The 15,696-nt window shown below is 33.8% G+C and overlaps 2 protein-coding genes across 2 annotated transcripts; both read left to right on the top strand.

Moving 5' to 3' along the window:
• Nucleotides 1-795: 795 nt before the first annotated feature.
• Nucleotides 796-4,544, top strand: LOC110683973 (growth-regulating factor 5-like). The gene is made up of 3 exons (XM_021860370.1): nucleotides 796-2,107; nucleotides 2,911-3,409; nucleotides 3,938-4,544. The coding sequence occupies exons 1-3, from the start codon at nucleotides 1,906-1,908 to the stop codon at nucleotides 3,945-3,947; spliced, it is 711 nt and encodes a 236-aa protein (XP_021716062.1). The 5' UTR covers nucleotides 796-1,905; the 3' UTR covers nucleotides 3,948-4,544.
• A 1,474-nt stretch (nucleotides 4,545-6,018) lies between these two features.
• On the top strand, nucleotides 6,019-9,859 carry LOC110684379 (transcription factor bHLH47-like). Its single transcript, XM_021860835.1, has 5 exons — nucleotides 6,019-6,302; nucleotides 6,842-6,977; nucleotides 7,699-7,817; nucleotides 7,912-8,039; nucleotides 9,188-9,859. The coding sequence occupies exons 2-5, from the start codon at nucleotides 6,907-6,909 to the stop codon at nucleotides 9,590-9,592; spliced, it is 723 nt and encodes a 240-aa protein (XP_021716527.1). The 5' UTR covers nucleotides 6,019-6,302; nucleotides 6,842-6,906; the 3' UTR covers nucleotides 9,593-9,859.
• The last annotated feature ends 5,837 nt before the right edge of the window (nucleotides 9,860-15,696 follow it).

Below are 15,696 nucleotides of genomic sequence, written 5' to 3'. Positions count from 1 at the left end.
TAAGTAGTCCCATGCAATTCTACAGTCCTGCTTTTGTTCTTTTTCTTCTTCTTAACTCCGTGAAAGTGATTTCTCTCACACCAACTATTGTCCTCCTTTCTCCATCCATTCATATATTCTGCATGTGTTTATTATTGTATGTAACCTAACATTTTTATTTGTGTCTTAAACATTCTATGTTCCAAATTAATAGTTACGTTAAATATATTTAATGTTCGGGAAAACAGTATGTTATATACTTGTATGCCGTATGTCATTACTTATATTAAGGGTTTGTTCTGATTTATTGAACTGAACTAAAGTAAATTGAGTTAAACAAAATTGTTTATGAGATCAGGAAATTAGAAACCGAACTGAAATTAAGCTGAAGATCAGAGAAAATGTCTTAAGTGATTGATGATGGTAGAATGGACGACGTGGTTCACTATTGTTGTATGGAGTAGCTGACCTCTATTATGGAAACTAAGTACTTTGTATCAACCTAGCTAGATAACTTACTAGGTCCTAAGGTCCATCATCTATGTTACAAGTGGTAACATGCATAATTGATTATTTGATATGGTAGGTTAAGTTACTGGCTGTAATGTATTAAAACCAGTGAATCTATATGATTCTAGTTTATAGTATATGTCAATAATATGATTCAATTCTACGTATTATATGATTTAATTCAAAGTATGTGTCGTAATTTTATCATAAAATCATCATCAATAATCTAGATCTATAAACTTGTAAAATATGTATTATATAAGTGTTATTAATCTTATTATAGATTGTTTTTAATTGGTATGTTGCCTCCTTTCATTTGCACAATAATGTAAACGTTGTACTTTCTGTACATTTGTGAAAAGCAATTTTAGAAGACAAGATAGGGGAGGAGAGGATAAGTATTGGAACATTAAAAATAAAAAGAGAAAAAAAAAATTAATGGTGATAATAATAAAAAGTGATGGGAATAAATTGTTGAGGTACCAGAGGCTTCTAGGTCTAGCTAGTCAGGGTAACGTTTTTCATATGTGCTGTATCATGTAAATTGTAAGGTATATTTTCATAGATAAAGGGACAATAATGAATCGTAGTGACCTCGTCTTGAAGTTGAAATATCCAAAATGCCCTTTGTATATGCTTATCCGTCTCTAAATTTGGTTCCTTAATCCCTCGATAATAAGGGTAAGGGACGGAACACATCACCCCCTCACAGGCAGGCAAGAACCGCGACATCTCTTAGCTTGAATTTATTTTTTTAATCAAGTTTTTTTTTCTTAGAAGTTAAGCGTAAATTAAATTTAACACTTTGACCCCCCCCCCAAAACATTTAAATATTTATTTCCTCTTTAAAATAATTTTATAATTTTACCCTCCGGCCCCTAAGTTAGAATTTGTTATATACAGTCGGGTGTACCGTACACTCAATAATTAATCAAGGTTGATTTTTGCTCTTCATCTCATGATAAAATGAAAAACAATTATCAAAATGAGAACAAATACCCATGAATATACGATAGACTCGGGTGTAATAACAACTTCTCCCCCTAAACCTAATAATGGTACATGAAAAAAAAAAATCAAAAAAAATAAGAACAGACTGCAGACTGCAGACTGCAGACTGCAGACATACATCTTATATTTCTGAGGTCTAGTAATACACAGCCAGCCAGCACCTATATTAAACTAGTAACATCAAATGTTATTATTACATACAATCTTCATAACAGTTCATCATTCACACAAAAATAATTTCTGAAAAAAAAGCCCAACAAATAATAATACTATTCTGCAAAAATTCCACTGATAAAAAAGAAGTTTCAGAATTCATTCAGTCCCACTATTTATATGCTTCTCTCAAAAATAATCTTGAAACAAAACTAGTGTATAAAATTCTCTCTCCTTTAGAAAAAAGAAAAGATGATGATATCTGGAAGAAATAACCGTAAATCTCCTTTCCCTTTCACAGCAAGTCAATGGCAAGAATTAGAGCAGCAACTTCTTACTTTCAAATATATTATGTCAGGAATTCCTGTCCCACCTGAACTCTTCTCTACTGTTATCAGAAACCCATTTACTTCCTCTTCTTCTGGACTCTTCTCTAATCAACAATCTATTCCATGTAAGCTACTTACCCTTTTATTCTCTGCATCTAATCTTGTTGTTGCTTTTTTTTTTACGATAACAGGTCTTGTATACAACAAGTGCATATATTTATAGTACTATATATTTCATTTCATAATATTTCGTAGAAGATAGTTTTATAATTTGGCGACTTTTATGTTATTTGAGATGACTAAGTCTGATAGATATATGTGTAGATATATTTGATTTATGGTTTGTTGGATATGTATGTGTTTATTATAGATGTGGTTAGACACTATTTATTGGTTTAATTGCTGTTGGGGCTAAAAATAGGAAGTATCACTTCACTTTAAAATCATTGTCATCAACCCTAATTAGGCTAAACATATTCTAGATTATGTTTTTAATGTTTTGGTTTATATGTCTATGATTGTGGTGGGCTCAATGTTGTTGTTCAATTGTGAAGGGTTATGGAGACAATGAAGGGTCATGCCTTGGCCTAGGCCAACATTGTTGTGTCATTTCATTCACCACTCTTGTGGTACAACATTTTTATGTTGATTAATGATTATGGCCAATATATATCGAAGTACTACGTATATACAATTGGGTTCAATATTAGAGATCTATATTAATATCTAGTCAAACCTTATCTTCAACCATTCATTGAATTCTTATGAAATTATTGCTAAGGGTGGATGGATAGGAGATAGGATAAAGTGCATCTATCAGTGCGTGCATCACATACAGTACATCTCTTACGTCGGTCACCTATGGAGATTTTACATAACTGATGGCATTATCCGCTAACCCATTTGTTGAAATCTTTGTGTCATGTAGTTGGATGGGGTTGTTTTCAAATGGGATATGGAAGAAAAATAGACCCAGAGCCAGGAAGATGTAGAAGAACAGATGGTAAAAAATGGAGGTGTTCAAAAGAAGCATGCTCAGATTCTAAGTATTGTGAGAAGCACATGCATAGAGGAAAGAACAAAACTAAGAAACAAAATCAACAAGTTTTTTCCAATACAACACCAAAATCATCAACAAATGACTCCACTTTTTCAACATCATCACCCAAAATTAATCTAAAAACTTGCATCCCAAATTCCCCTGCAATTTCTTGCTCAATTTCACCATCTAATAATGATATTACTACAACTTATCCTTATATTATGGGTCAAAAAACTCAAGCTCACTCTTATCAACCCACCACTTTTTACCCTTTTATGTCTCCTCAATCTGATTCCACTAATTTCACTCAGTCAACTCAAAATTTTACTGCCCCTCACTGGCTATTGGACTCTGAGTCATATGATCAGCCTAAGAAAGAAATGAGGTTTGACTCTCTTACTTCTCTACATTTTTGTACATTTGCTCAAGTAGATAGGCCATTTTCGAGTTTCTATGTTTGTTTTTATATGTTAAAAGATTATTCCGGAAAAAAAAGTTCAGATAAGGTATAGTAAAACTAGTAAATTTGGATAGGTCGGGATTTTAGGTGGAAAGAGCTCACCAGATTGATGGATAATCTTAACCAAATCCTTTTATTTTGATGGTGTTAGGGTGGCAAATTTATCTTGAGAGAGGCCACTAGGGCTAAAAATATTCAATTTTTTTATGATTATTTTCTCTTGTGTGGTTATTAGTCACCTAGTAAAGATGATCTTTGCTAGATAAAAGTGAGTATTAGTGAATAATAAATTTATACTACTTTAAATAGTAGAACATATTGCTTGAAATTTAATTTTTGGATGCAATATCAACTTTTGTAACACACACATATACAAAAATGCGACTACTTTTTATATTTGCAACACGTTTTGATTATTTTGTGATTGTAAATATCGATTTTCTTATAATACAGGTACTTGTAGATGAAAGAAGCAATTAGGGAAACAAACGGAGTCCATATCAAGATCTATTGTACGAAGACATCGAAAGGGACTAAGAAATCAAAGATTTGGACTTGATAAGACGACGATAGACTCATAACTCATAAGCTATTCCATAGATGATTGTTCGTGACTAACTAACTAGAGATCGTGATTAATAATGAAAATCCTCATTTGATAAAGGAGGGAAAAAAAAAAGAGAACGAGTGATCATCTTTAGTTTATACGAAGGTAATAACCTTATAAGCATGCATCACATGTAAAACATGTTTTGATCTTGTGGCACTGAACTTTCTTGTATGTAGATGTTTTTGAACGGGCAACCACTTTAATGTTCCATATGTTTGTCAATAATCGTTATACAATGGTCTTGTGCGTGCCTTCATACAGTTTCAATACTTATGGAGTACACAAGTTTAATTTGGTGTACATTATTGGGCACTTGTAGTGATTTGAAATCGCGATAATTTTGTACAGGTTTGATCATGTTCAAATTCTCTATTAGAATATCACTGTTTAGGCTTGTAAGCTGTAACATATCTATGCATAAACAATAAATGATATTTTTCCAATTTTCAACTACAATCCTTCATACTCTTAATTCTAAATTATACTCCTAGAGTCCTGGTACTTGCATCATGCATTATAATGGGTACATTTTAGCACTTTTAATACAATTTTATAAGTTTGGTTCGACATGTTTCAAAAATTTTAGATTGGCCCATTTAGTTGGGCAGAGCATCATGCTATAAACTTTAGATTCGACCCATTGAGTTGGATATAAGCATCATGGCCCCAAAATTACTGGACTTGTACCAAAGAATTTTAGGCCAATGTACTCTTAATAAGGAATGCATGCATCTTGTTTGTATCCAGTTATTGTGCAAATTCAATACCACGTAGTAGTATTACGTAGAATTTGTTTTACTTTTAGGTTACCAAAACTAGGATAGCATTACTTTTAAAAAAATATCACCGGAAAACCAATAAGTAGATCATTAGCCTAATAAAGTGTTACACATTTGCATGTGTTATTTGAAAAGTTTATAATTCTATATACACCCTCAATATATATGGAATTATACATACACAAAACAATCATGCTAGCTTTATATTTTAAACCGTTGACTAGACAAATACGTAGTTCTTAATAACACCTTAAAGCCCTATACTTTTTCATGTTAAAATATAGTAAGTAATATTTTTAAGCTCCAAAATAGCAATCATATAATTACATACAAATTTAAGTATTATGGTCCAAAATATGGTTGATCATGTATGTAATTACACTAACAGATTAAATATCTCAAACTTGATACTAATAATATAATAAATTTTAAATTGCTAAATAATTTGCACTATGCATAATTTAAGTATTTGCTTTTCGGTTGACTTTAAAATTTTATACTTTTTTTTTCTTTTATCAACCATATTGTGTCTTACAAGGACCAGTGGACCACTATAAAATAATCAAATTACCTACAAAAATTATACTTGTAATTATTTTTATATATGATACACAGAGTTTTTTTTTTTTTTTATAAACAAATAACATTTTAAGAAAACTGTCATATAAAATATATCGTATACACAAATTTTTATATATGGTTGGGCGCTGGCCACACCATATGTCAAGCTATTATGGAGGTTACCTTGTTAGTGTTATATGAGTTACTTCGCCAGTGTTTTAGGGGTTATTTGGTTAATATTATAGGGTTATTTTATCCTTATTATAGGGATTATTCGATTAGTATTATTGGGATTATTCAGTCATCGTTATTGAAATTACTTTATTCTTTTACAATTAGTAATATGATATAGCTAGTCGCACACAAAACACACTAGATTATGTATGATATTATTATTGCTCTATCCACCAAACATTTTTAGAATTGGAAACCTTTTTTCGTAGAATAAAAAATTGTGACAAAAGTTGTCCTTTTCTAAGACTTATGGAGAACACACGAATTATGACAAGCACACTTTATATAATGGTGGATTGCGTGGTGTTGAAATTACACGTTGGATTTCAAGCATTATGCATGATCAAGGCGTGTGTTTGGCGTATGCTTTTATACATTCTACTAGTGGGAGGTTGCCCAATTTCACGTGGAACTATGCTACTCCGTATCACAAATTTTAGTATTTCCTTTTATAATTTGGAAATTTATTTCCTCACAAAAAAATCAAACTTCCCCAAATTTAAACAATAAATTTTTTTGATGAACTTCTACACAATTCCTACAATTTAATCCCCTTCAATTTGATTTTTGGAGGAGCAAGAAAAGATAAACCCCACCAATTGTTTGCTTGTTCTTTGTTGAAATTGAATTCAAGGTAAATTTGAAATTTAATTAGTTGGGTTTGAAAAATTGTTGGGTATTTGAATTGGGTTTTGATTTTTAATGTTCATAAATTGGATTTTTTTTTTTTAAGTTTTATTCTGGTGATTTGATTTTTATTTACATGGTGCTATTGTTTCATTTGTGGGTAATTGAGTGATTTTATGTTTGAATTGAATGATTGGAAAGCAATTAATTTGCAAGTTTCTGGTGATATAATTTGATATTTATGTGTTCAATTTTCTTGGATTTGTCTAGTTTTTATATTGTAGTTCGGATTAATTGAGCTGTGTTGATTGAGCAGCAAAAATTTGCAAATTTTTGATGTGTTTCTTCATTGAAGTTGGAAGATTATACTAAATTATACTGCTTGATTATTTGGTTGTATGTTCAAATTTTTGATAATTGCTGCTTCAAGCTTTTAGTACATGGTATGGAATTAAAGCCAGATATTGATAAAGATTGCATTTTGATCAAATTGAAATTTTATTGACTAAATTTGAAATTTGGGTTGAAATTGATTTTGTTTCTCAGGGTAGAAAACTTTCAGCAAACCCTAAAACTAAAGGGGAAGGTTGGTAATTGGTGACTAGAAACAAATGGGTTCGGATGTTATCGATGATCCCGTTCTTAATGAGGAAAGCGATGCTCCGGAGGATGTAGTGGATGAGTAAGTAATCTGATTGAGCTTATGATATTATGGTAGAAAACATTTTGCAGTATTTTATGGTTAGTCTGATTGTGCACAATACGGGGTAGTCTTCACCATTTCTTTTATATTTCGGGCGAAAAGAAGGATCATACTTATCTTTGTATGAATTTACAAGTTTACAACTATGTTTCCTTGATTGCTATACATGATGGGACTTTTTTAGTATTATTGCGAACATGTGTAGTTGTTCAATGGTTCATTTCATTGAAGATTTGTCTTTTGGGTTACAAAATGACTAGCTCATACTAGTTATCATTGCCACTTACTATTTAAAACTGAGACGGGGGAGACGGGTAGTCTTCTTCTGTTTATAGACAGATTAGCTTCAAGTGCAAATGGTGTGTGAATAATGCGATGCTTTAGAGAGCAGGTAAGGTAGACATGTAATCAGGAAGATAAATTAGATGGTGGAGCATACATACAATATGTAACAATTTCAATGGAAAAGTAGAGAGAAGATTTATTATATATTACGAATATGAGACTTGAATTTTCTTTCAAAGTTTGCTTGGGTTATGAATTACCTTAATTGAAACCAGAATAGAAGGCTTGATTATGCTTGAGTTTACATGGATTATGATCAAGCTCCTACCTCCTATCCATTTCCATTTATTTCAGTTCTATGGGAATTCCATTTGTGATTAAAGCATGTTTTTACTTAAAGTGGTTTTATTTGCAGTCCTCAGTCCAACAAAAGAAAGCGGGGTAAATTACCAAAAAAAATAATGAAGGCAGAGAGAGAAAGATTGAAGCGTGAACAACTAAATGTGCTTTTCGATAAACTGGCTGGTGTTCTTGGTAAGTTCACTTTCTGAATTTGTTGAACTCATCAACATAGATATTAGTCCTGTTATACTTTAGGTCAAAGACTCATTCTTAAAACTCCATGTAGATTTAAACCAAGAGAACAACGGTAAAGCTTGTGTACTGAACGAGACGATTAAGCTCATGAAATATATGGTTTCTCATATTCAAAGCCTCAGAAAGGAGAATGCAACTCTGCTGTCAGAGTCTCAATATGTAAGCTCTTCAACTTCTACCCATTGTGTTTAATATTTGCTATTGGGTTGAAGATCATGATATTAGGCATGCTATTTTAGCAATGATTCTGGCCTTCATCTTTGATGCTTGAAATGGATTTGTATATGATGCATCCACTTTTTTATATCCGGTTTTAACTTTTTTTTCAAAATGTGATGTAATTGCAAACGAGAAAGCCAATGACCTTGCTTATATGCTCATCCTAACATCTGCTTGTCCTGGGATAAATTGTTATTATTATGTAAAAGGAGACAATTGTTTGAACTTTGAAGGGATTGCAGAAACTAAAAATGTTTGAGTGCTGATAGTTCTGCTATGGCTCTATGCCTTTCCTGTTGGTATCATTAGATTGATTGCCTGAACTTAGGAATAAGGGATATCATATAGGAAATCATTCTTGAACCAAAATTGCAAAGCTACATTCTCTGAACAATTGATAGTACTTGATGTGGCCATCTTACTATTTATGCATATCATCTGTCTCCTTTGTGTTGTTAATACTAACTAGCCTTTTGGCCCGTTCGATGCACGGGTTCTTATCTAGGTTATTTCATATGTAGGTATGTTTTTCAATAGTTGAAACTTTTGATATGAAATATGAAGTAATTGTTTCATTGTTAAAACTTAAAAGGAAAAAAAAGAATGAGGGTAGAACTGTGGAAAAAGATAAAGGAATTTAGATTGTAGGGTATGAAATGACATATTGGTTTAAGTTATATTTTAAGTTTATTAGTTGAAAAGACAATTTTTATATAATTCAATTCATATGTATATGTGATGTATATCAATTGGTTCAACTTTATTTTATTATGATGGAAATAAAACACTTCATTTTCTTAATTGAATTTGCAAGTTATAGAATGTATAAAGACTTAAACAAAAAGATCAAAAAGGGTGACATGTGTCATATGTGGTAGTGAGTAACTTGTGATGACATGTGTCATATGAAAAATTATGGTTTGTGTTTTTAAATACTAAGTATAGATATAGATTTTATTGGGAAAAAAAAAAAAACCTATCTGGATGTTTGCTACGACTCAGCAACTATATCTGAATGACTACTTTGGCTTTGCGATCGTTCCTTCTTTCCATAAGCAGTATTTTCTGACTTTTTCTTGTCTGGCTAGATGACAGCAGAGAAGAATGAGCTTAAAGAAGAGAATTCTGCACTTGAAGTGCAGATAAGGAAAATGCAAAATGAAGTGGAAGAGAAGCTAGGCCAATCTAAGCCTGTCCTAAACGCAAGCCCCCCTCTTGAATGTTGGCATGGAGAAACACCTTCACACTTCATGGAAGGCCAGTTACCACCATTGGCGACCACTGATCCATCTTCACAACAGCCAATTCTTGGCCCACTCTATGTCATTCCAATCAATCCTGACCTGCAAACTTTTCAAAAGGCTGATGCAGCTTCTAATTTACCTAGAACTGTGAGCAAACCTCATGCTAGATATCCCACACCAGCTGACTCGTGGCCATTGCAGCTGTTGTCGAAGCCAGTGGAGACGATAATAGGACAGACAACATCATAGATTGCACTTGGTGTAGTAGAATTAGCAGACAGACAACTTGGTGGACTCGACTTCAATTCCCTCACTGATTATAGTATATAGCTACGTAAGGAATGCAAGTAATCCATGTATTAGCTTATGTCACTATATTCAGTCTCATATTTGTAAATCAATGGAGTTTCTAGCATTTATAGCAATATTAAGTCTTGATGTACATGTTTACTAGCTTCTTTCATAGGTCATGCTTCTCAATTGCTTTTTCATTAATCAAAACAAGATTTTCCAAAAGTTTATGAATCATAAGATTCATAACCTCTTGCATACACTTGACAGTTTGCATTGTGCGGTGCCGGGCCCACCAGGAGCACGAAACAGCCCAGCACGAGCAGTGGACGATGCTTTCTGTGTGTTAGGCTGTGGGTTGTATGTTTCGGTTGGGAACTTGGAACCTAGAAGCACTGGACCCAAGACAAAAATTTGGGCAAAAAAAGCCTCATGGCCGGCACAAAGCCGTGTTACCATTTTACAATTTTGCTTAAAGAGTAGATTTTTTTTACTGTTGAGGTCGAAACCTCTAAAATTTCTCAAAAAACGTGGATATTAGCCTTTAATTTTGAATTTTTTTGACTTTTTCCTCACCTGGAAATAAAAATTGCCGAAATGTTTACCATGATCCCTATTACCCTTCGGGACTCCAATTGGCTAGATAGAATCATCCAATTTGCCTTTAAACGATCAATTTACCGGTTTATAATTTGCACCGATTTTATTAATTCAAGACTACCACTAACATTTATGACAATATATAATGATCATATATGGTTCCAAACGACAATATCTAACCCCGAGATGTATCCCCCATAGTCTAAAGGCTTTTCGACACCAGGCCCCGAAACCTCCAAAATTTCTCAAAAAGCATGGATATTAGCCTTCAATTTAAGAATTTTTTTACTTTTTTTCGCCCGAATAAAAAAATTGCCGAAATGTTTAGCATGGTCCCTAATATCCTCCGGGAGTCCAATTATTAGATGGGTGGAACCATCCTATTTGCCTTTAAACGACCAATTTACCGGTTTCAAACCTGCACCGAGTTCCAAACGGCGTTATATAACCCCAAGATGTATCCCCTAAAATCGTATTTCTTTTCGACACCGGCCCCTAAACCTTCGAAATTACTCAAAAAGCATGGATTTTCAATTTTGGATTTTTTTTTACTTTTTTCGCGCGTAAAAAAAATTGCCGAAATATTTACCATGGTCCCTAATACCCTTCGGGAGTCGGATTGGGTGGGTAGAAATATCCTATTTGCCTTTAAACGACTAATTTAACGGTTTACAACTTCATCGATTATTTTAATAACTCAAGCCTACCACGAAGATTTATGACAACATATAATGATCATATACGGTTCCAAACGACATTATATAATCACGAGATGTATCCCCTAAAATATCAAGGCATTTCAACACCAGGCCAGAACCTTCTAAACTTCTCAAAAAGCGTGGATAGCCTTCAATTTTGGAATTTTTTTTACTTTTTTTTGTCCGTAAATAAAAATTGGCAAAATGTTTACCATGATCCCTAATACCCTCCGGGAGTCCAATTGGTTGGGTGAAATCATCCAACTTGCCATTAAACGTCCAATTTACCGGTTTACAACTTGCACCGACTTCATTAACTCGAGCCTAAAACGAATATTTATGACAACATATAATGATCATATATGGTTTCAAACGGCATTAGATGACCCAGAGATGTATTACTAAAAATCTAAAGGATTTTCGACACCGGGCCCCGTAACCTTCAAAATTTCTCAGAAAGCGTGGATATTAGCCTTTAATTTTGGAATTTTTTACCTTTTTTCGCCTGTAAATAAAAACTGCCGAAATGTTTATCATGGTCTCTAATACCCTCCGGAAGTCCAACTGGGTGGGTGGAACCATCCAATTTGCGGCCAATTTATCGGTTTTCAACTTCCACCGATTTCATTAACTCAAGCTTTCCACGAACATTTATGACAACAAATAATAATCATATATAGTTCCAAACGACATTATATGACCCCGAAATGTATCCCATAGAAATTCAAGACTTTTCGACACCGGGCCCTGAAACCTTAAAAATTTCTTAAAAAGCGTGAATATTAGTCTTCAATTTTGGAATTTTTAACTTTTTTTCGCCCGAAAATAAAAATTGAAAAATGTTTACCATGGTCACTAATACCCTCAGGGAGTCCAATTGGGTTGGTGGAACCATTTAATTTGCCTTTAAAAGACAAATTTACCGATTTACAATTTGGACGGATTTCATTAACTTAAGCATATTACGAACATTTATGACAACAAACAATGATCATATATGGTTCCAAACGGCATTATATGATCCCGAGATGTATCCCCTAGAATTTCAAGACTTTTCGACACCGGGCCCTTAAACCTTCAAATTTTCTCAAAAAGTGTGAATATTAGTTTTCAATTTTGGAATTTTTTAACTTTTTTTCGCCCGAAAATAAAATTGCCGAAATGTTTACCATGGTCCCTAATACCCTCCAGAAGTCCAATTAGGTGGGTGGAACCATCCAATTTGCGGCCAATTTAACGGCTTACAACTTCATCGATTTTATTAGCTCAAGCCTACCACGAAGATTTATGACAACATATAATGATAATATATGGTTCCAAAAGACATTATATAACCACGAGATGTATCCCCTAAAATATAGTGGCATTTCAACACCACGCCCAGAACCTTCTAAACTTCTCAAAAAAACGTTGATATATATTCTTCAATTTTGGAATTTTTTGACTTTTTTTTTCCCGTAAATAAAAATTAGCAAAATGGTTACCATGATCCCTAATACCCTCCGGGAGTCCAATTAGTTGGGTGGAATCATCCAACTTGTCATTCAACGACCAATTTACCAGTTTAAAATTTGCACCGATTTCATTAACTCAAGCTTACTACGAACATTTGTGACAACAAATAATGATCATATATAAGGGCCCAAACGACATTACATGACCACGAGATTTATTCCCTAGAATTTCAAGAATTTTAAACACCGGGCCCCGAACACTCCAAAATTTCATAAAAAGAGAGGATATAGCCTTCAATTTTGGAATTTTTTGACTTTTTTCACCCGGAAATAAAAATTGCCGGAATGTTTACCATGGTCACTAATATCCTTCGGGATTCTAATTGGGTGGGTGAAACCATCCAATTTGCCTTTAAACGACCAATTTACTGGTTTACAACTTGCACCGATTTCATTAATTCAGGCCTACCACGAACATTTATGACAACAAAAAATGATCATATATGGTTCCAAATGGCATTATATGACCCCCGAGATGTATCTCATAGAATTTAAAGACTTTTTGACAACGGGTCCCAAAACCTCCAAAATTTCTCAGAAAGCGTGGAAATAAAAATTAGCCTTTAATTTTTGAATTTTTTGACTTTTTTTCGCCTGAAAATAAAAATTGCTGAAATTTTTACCATGGTTCCTAATACCCTCCGTGAGTCCAATTGGGTTGGTGGAACCATTCAATTTGCCTTTAAAAGACAAATTTACCGGTTTAAAATTTGCACGGATTTCATTAACTCAAGTATAAACGAACATTTCTGACAACAAATAATGATCATATATGGATCCAAACGGCATTATATGACCCCGAGGTGTATCCCCTAGTATTTCAAGACTTTTCGATACTGGGCCCTTAAACCTTCAAAATTTCTCAAAAAGCGTGAATATTAGTCTTCAATTTTGGAATTTTTTGACTTTTTTTCGCCCGAAAATATAAATTGCCGAAATATTTAACGTGGTCCCTAATATCCTCCGGAAGTCCAATTGGGTGGGTGGAACCATCCAATTTTCCTTTAAACGGCCAATTTACCGGTTTTCAACTTGCACCGATTTCCTTAACTCAAGCATATTCAAACATTTATGACAATAAATAACGATCATATATGGTTCCAAACGACATTATAAGACCCCGAGACGTATCTCCTAGAATTTCATGACTTTTCGACTCTAGGCCCTTAAACCTTCAAAATTTCTCAAAAAACGTGAATATTAGTCTTCAATTTTGGAAATTTTTGACCTTTTCTGCTCGGAAATAAAAAAATTGTCGAAATGTTTACCATGGTCCCTAATATCCTTCGGGATTCAGATTGGGTGGGTAGAAATATCCTATTTGCCTTTAAACGACCAATTTACCGGTTTACAACTTGCACAGATTTCATTAATTCAAGCCTACCACGAACATTTATGACAACAAATAATGATCATATATGATTCCAAACGGCATTATATGACCCCGAGATGTATCCTATAAAATTTAAAGACTTTTCAACACCGGGCCCCAAAACCTCCAAAATTTTCAGAAAGCGTGGATATTAGCCTTTAACTTTTGAATTTTTTTGACTTTTTTTCGCTCGGAAATAAAAATTGCCGAAATGTTTACCATGGTCCCTAATACCCTCCGGAAGTCCAATTGGGTGGGTGGAACCATCCAATTTGCCTTTAAACGACCAATTTACCGACTTTCAACTTGCACCGATTTCCTCAACTCAAGCTTACCACGAACATTTATGACAACAAATAATGATCATATATGGTTCCAAGTAGCATTATATGACCCCGAGATGTATCCCCTATAATTTCAAGACTTTTGGACACCGGGCCTTGAAACCTTCAAAATTTCTCAAAAAGCGTGAATATAGTCTTCGATTTTGGAATTTTTTGATTTTTTTTCGTCCGAAAATAAAATTGCCGAAATGTTTACCATGGTCCCTAATACCCTCCGGGAGTTCAATTGGGTTGGTGGAACCCTGCTATAAAAGGCCAATTTACAGGTTTACAATTTGCACGGATTTCCTTAACTCAAGCATGTTAAAAACATTTATGACAACATATAATGATCATATATGGTTCCAAACTGCATTATATGACCCTGAGATGTATCCCTAAAATATCAAGAATTTTCTACACAGGGCCTCGAAACCTCCAAAATATTTCAAAAACCGTGGATATTAGCCTTCAATTTTGGAATTTTTTGACTTTTTTTTTGCCCGCAAATAAAAACTGTCGAAATGTTTACCATGGTCCCTAATATCCTTTGGGATTCTAATTGGGTGGGTGGAACCATCTAATTTTCCTTTAAACGACCAATTTACCGGTTTACAACTTGCACCGATTTCGTTAATTCAAGCCTACCACGAACATTTATGACAACAAATAATGATCATATATGGTTCCAAATGGCATTATATGACCTTGATATGTATCCCATAGAATTTCATGGCTTTTCGGCACCGGGTCCCAAAACCTCCAGAATTTCTCTGAAAACATGGATATTAGCCTTTAATTTTGGAATTTTTTGACTTTTTTTCGCCCGAAAATAAAAATTGTCGAAATGTTTACCATGATCCCTAATAGCCTTCGGGAGTCCAATTGGGTGTATGGAACCATCCAATTTTCTTTTAAATGGCCAATTTACCGGTTTACAACTTGCACCGATTTACCGGTTTACAACGACCAATTTAATAAACTTGCACCTTACCCGACTTGAACCGAAATTGACCCAAACTCGTTTTATCCCGTCAATACCCGAATTTAACCCGACTTGTTACTAACCTGACCTGAATTCAACCTGACACGTTCCTAACTCGACTTGAATTTAACCCTACATGTTACAAACCCGACCTGAAATCAACTCGACTTGTTATTGACCTGACCCAAATTCAACCCGAATTGTTATAGACCTGACTCGACCCGAATTCTACCAGAGCTTTTAATTATCCGACCTAAAAATTCAACCCGATCTGTTACTAACCCGACTCGAAATTAACACGACTTTTATTGCCCCGGCCTAAATTCAACCCAAATTGTTCTTGACCCGATTTTAAATCACCTTAAATGCAATTTAGACCACCTTATTATTGTTGATCAAAGAATTTTGTCTAGGGAGACCAAGTCGGTCCAGGCCAGCAAAAGAAAGGAGCATCATTCTTAAATTTAAGAGTTAAATATAGTACTCCCTCCGTATTTTTTTATATGCATCACTTGGGAATGCACATAGTTTTAGGAGATAAATATAATATTGTGAGTGGATGAATAAATT

This window comes from Chenopodium quinoa, unplaced genomic scaffold (genome assembly GCF_001683475.1).
Source record: "Chenopodium quinoa cultivar QQ74 unplaced genomic scaffold, ASM168347v1, whole genome shotgun sequence".
Lineage (NCBI taxonomy): Eukaryota > Viridiplantae > Streptophyta > Magnoliopsida > Caryophyllales > Amaranthaceae > Chenopodium > Chenopodium quinoa.
Note: the sequence above shows the minus strand (reverse complement) of the source record. Positions and strands in the feature narration are given on the sequence as shown.

Bases quoted from the DNA above. Each gene is read 5' to 3' on its own strand.
- LOC110683973 (XM_021860370.1), top strand. From the start codon at position 1,906: ATGATGATATCTGGAAGAAATAACCGTAAATCTCCTTTCCCTTTCACA. The intron at 2,108-2,910 runs GTAAGCTACTTA...TGTGTCATGTAG, and splicing joins TAATCAACAATCTATTCCAT to TTGGATGGGGTTGTTTTCAA.
- LOC110684379 (XM_021860835.1), top strand. From the start codon at position 6,907: ATGGGTTCGGATGTTATCGATGATCCCGTTCTTAATGAGGAAAGCGAT. The intron at 6,978-7,698 runs GTAAGTAATCTG...TTTTATTTGCAG, and splicing joins CCGGAGGATGTAGTGGATGA to TCCTCAGTCCAACAAAAGAA. The intron at 8,040-9,187 runs GTAAGCTCTTCA...TTGTCTGGCTAG, and splicing joins TGCTGTCAGAGTCTCAATAT to ATGACAGCAGAGAAGAATGA.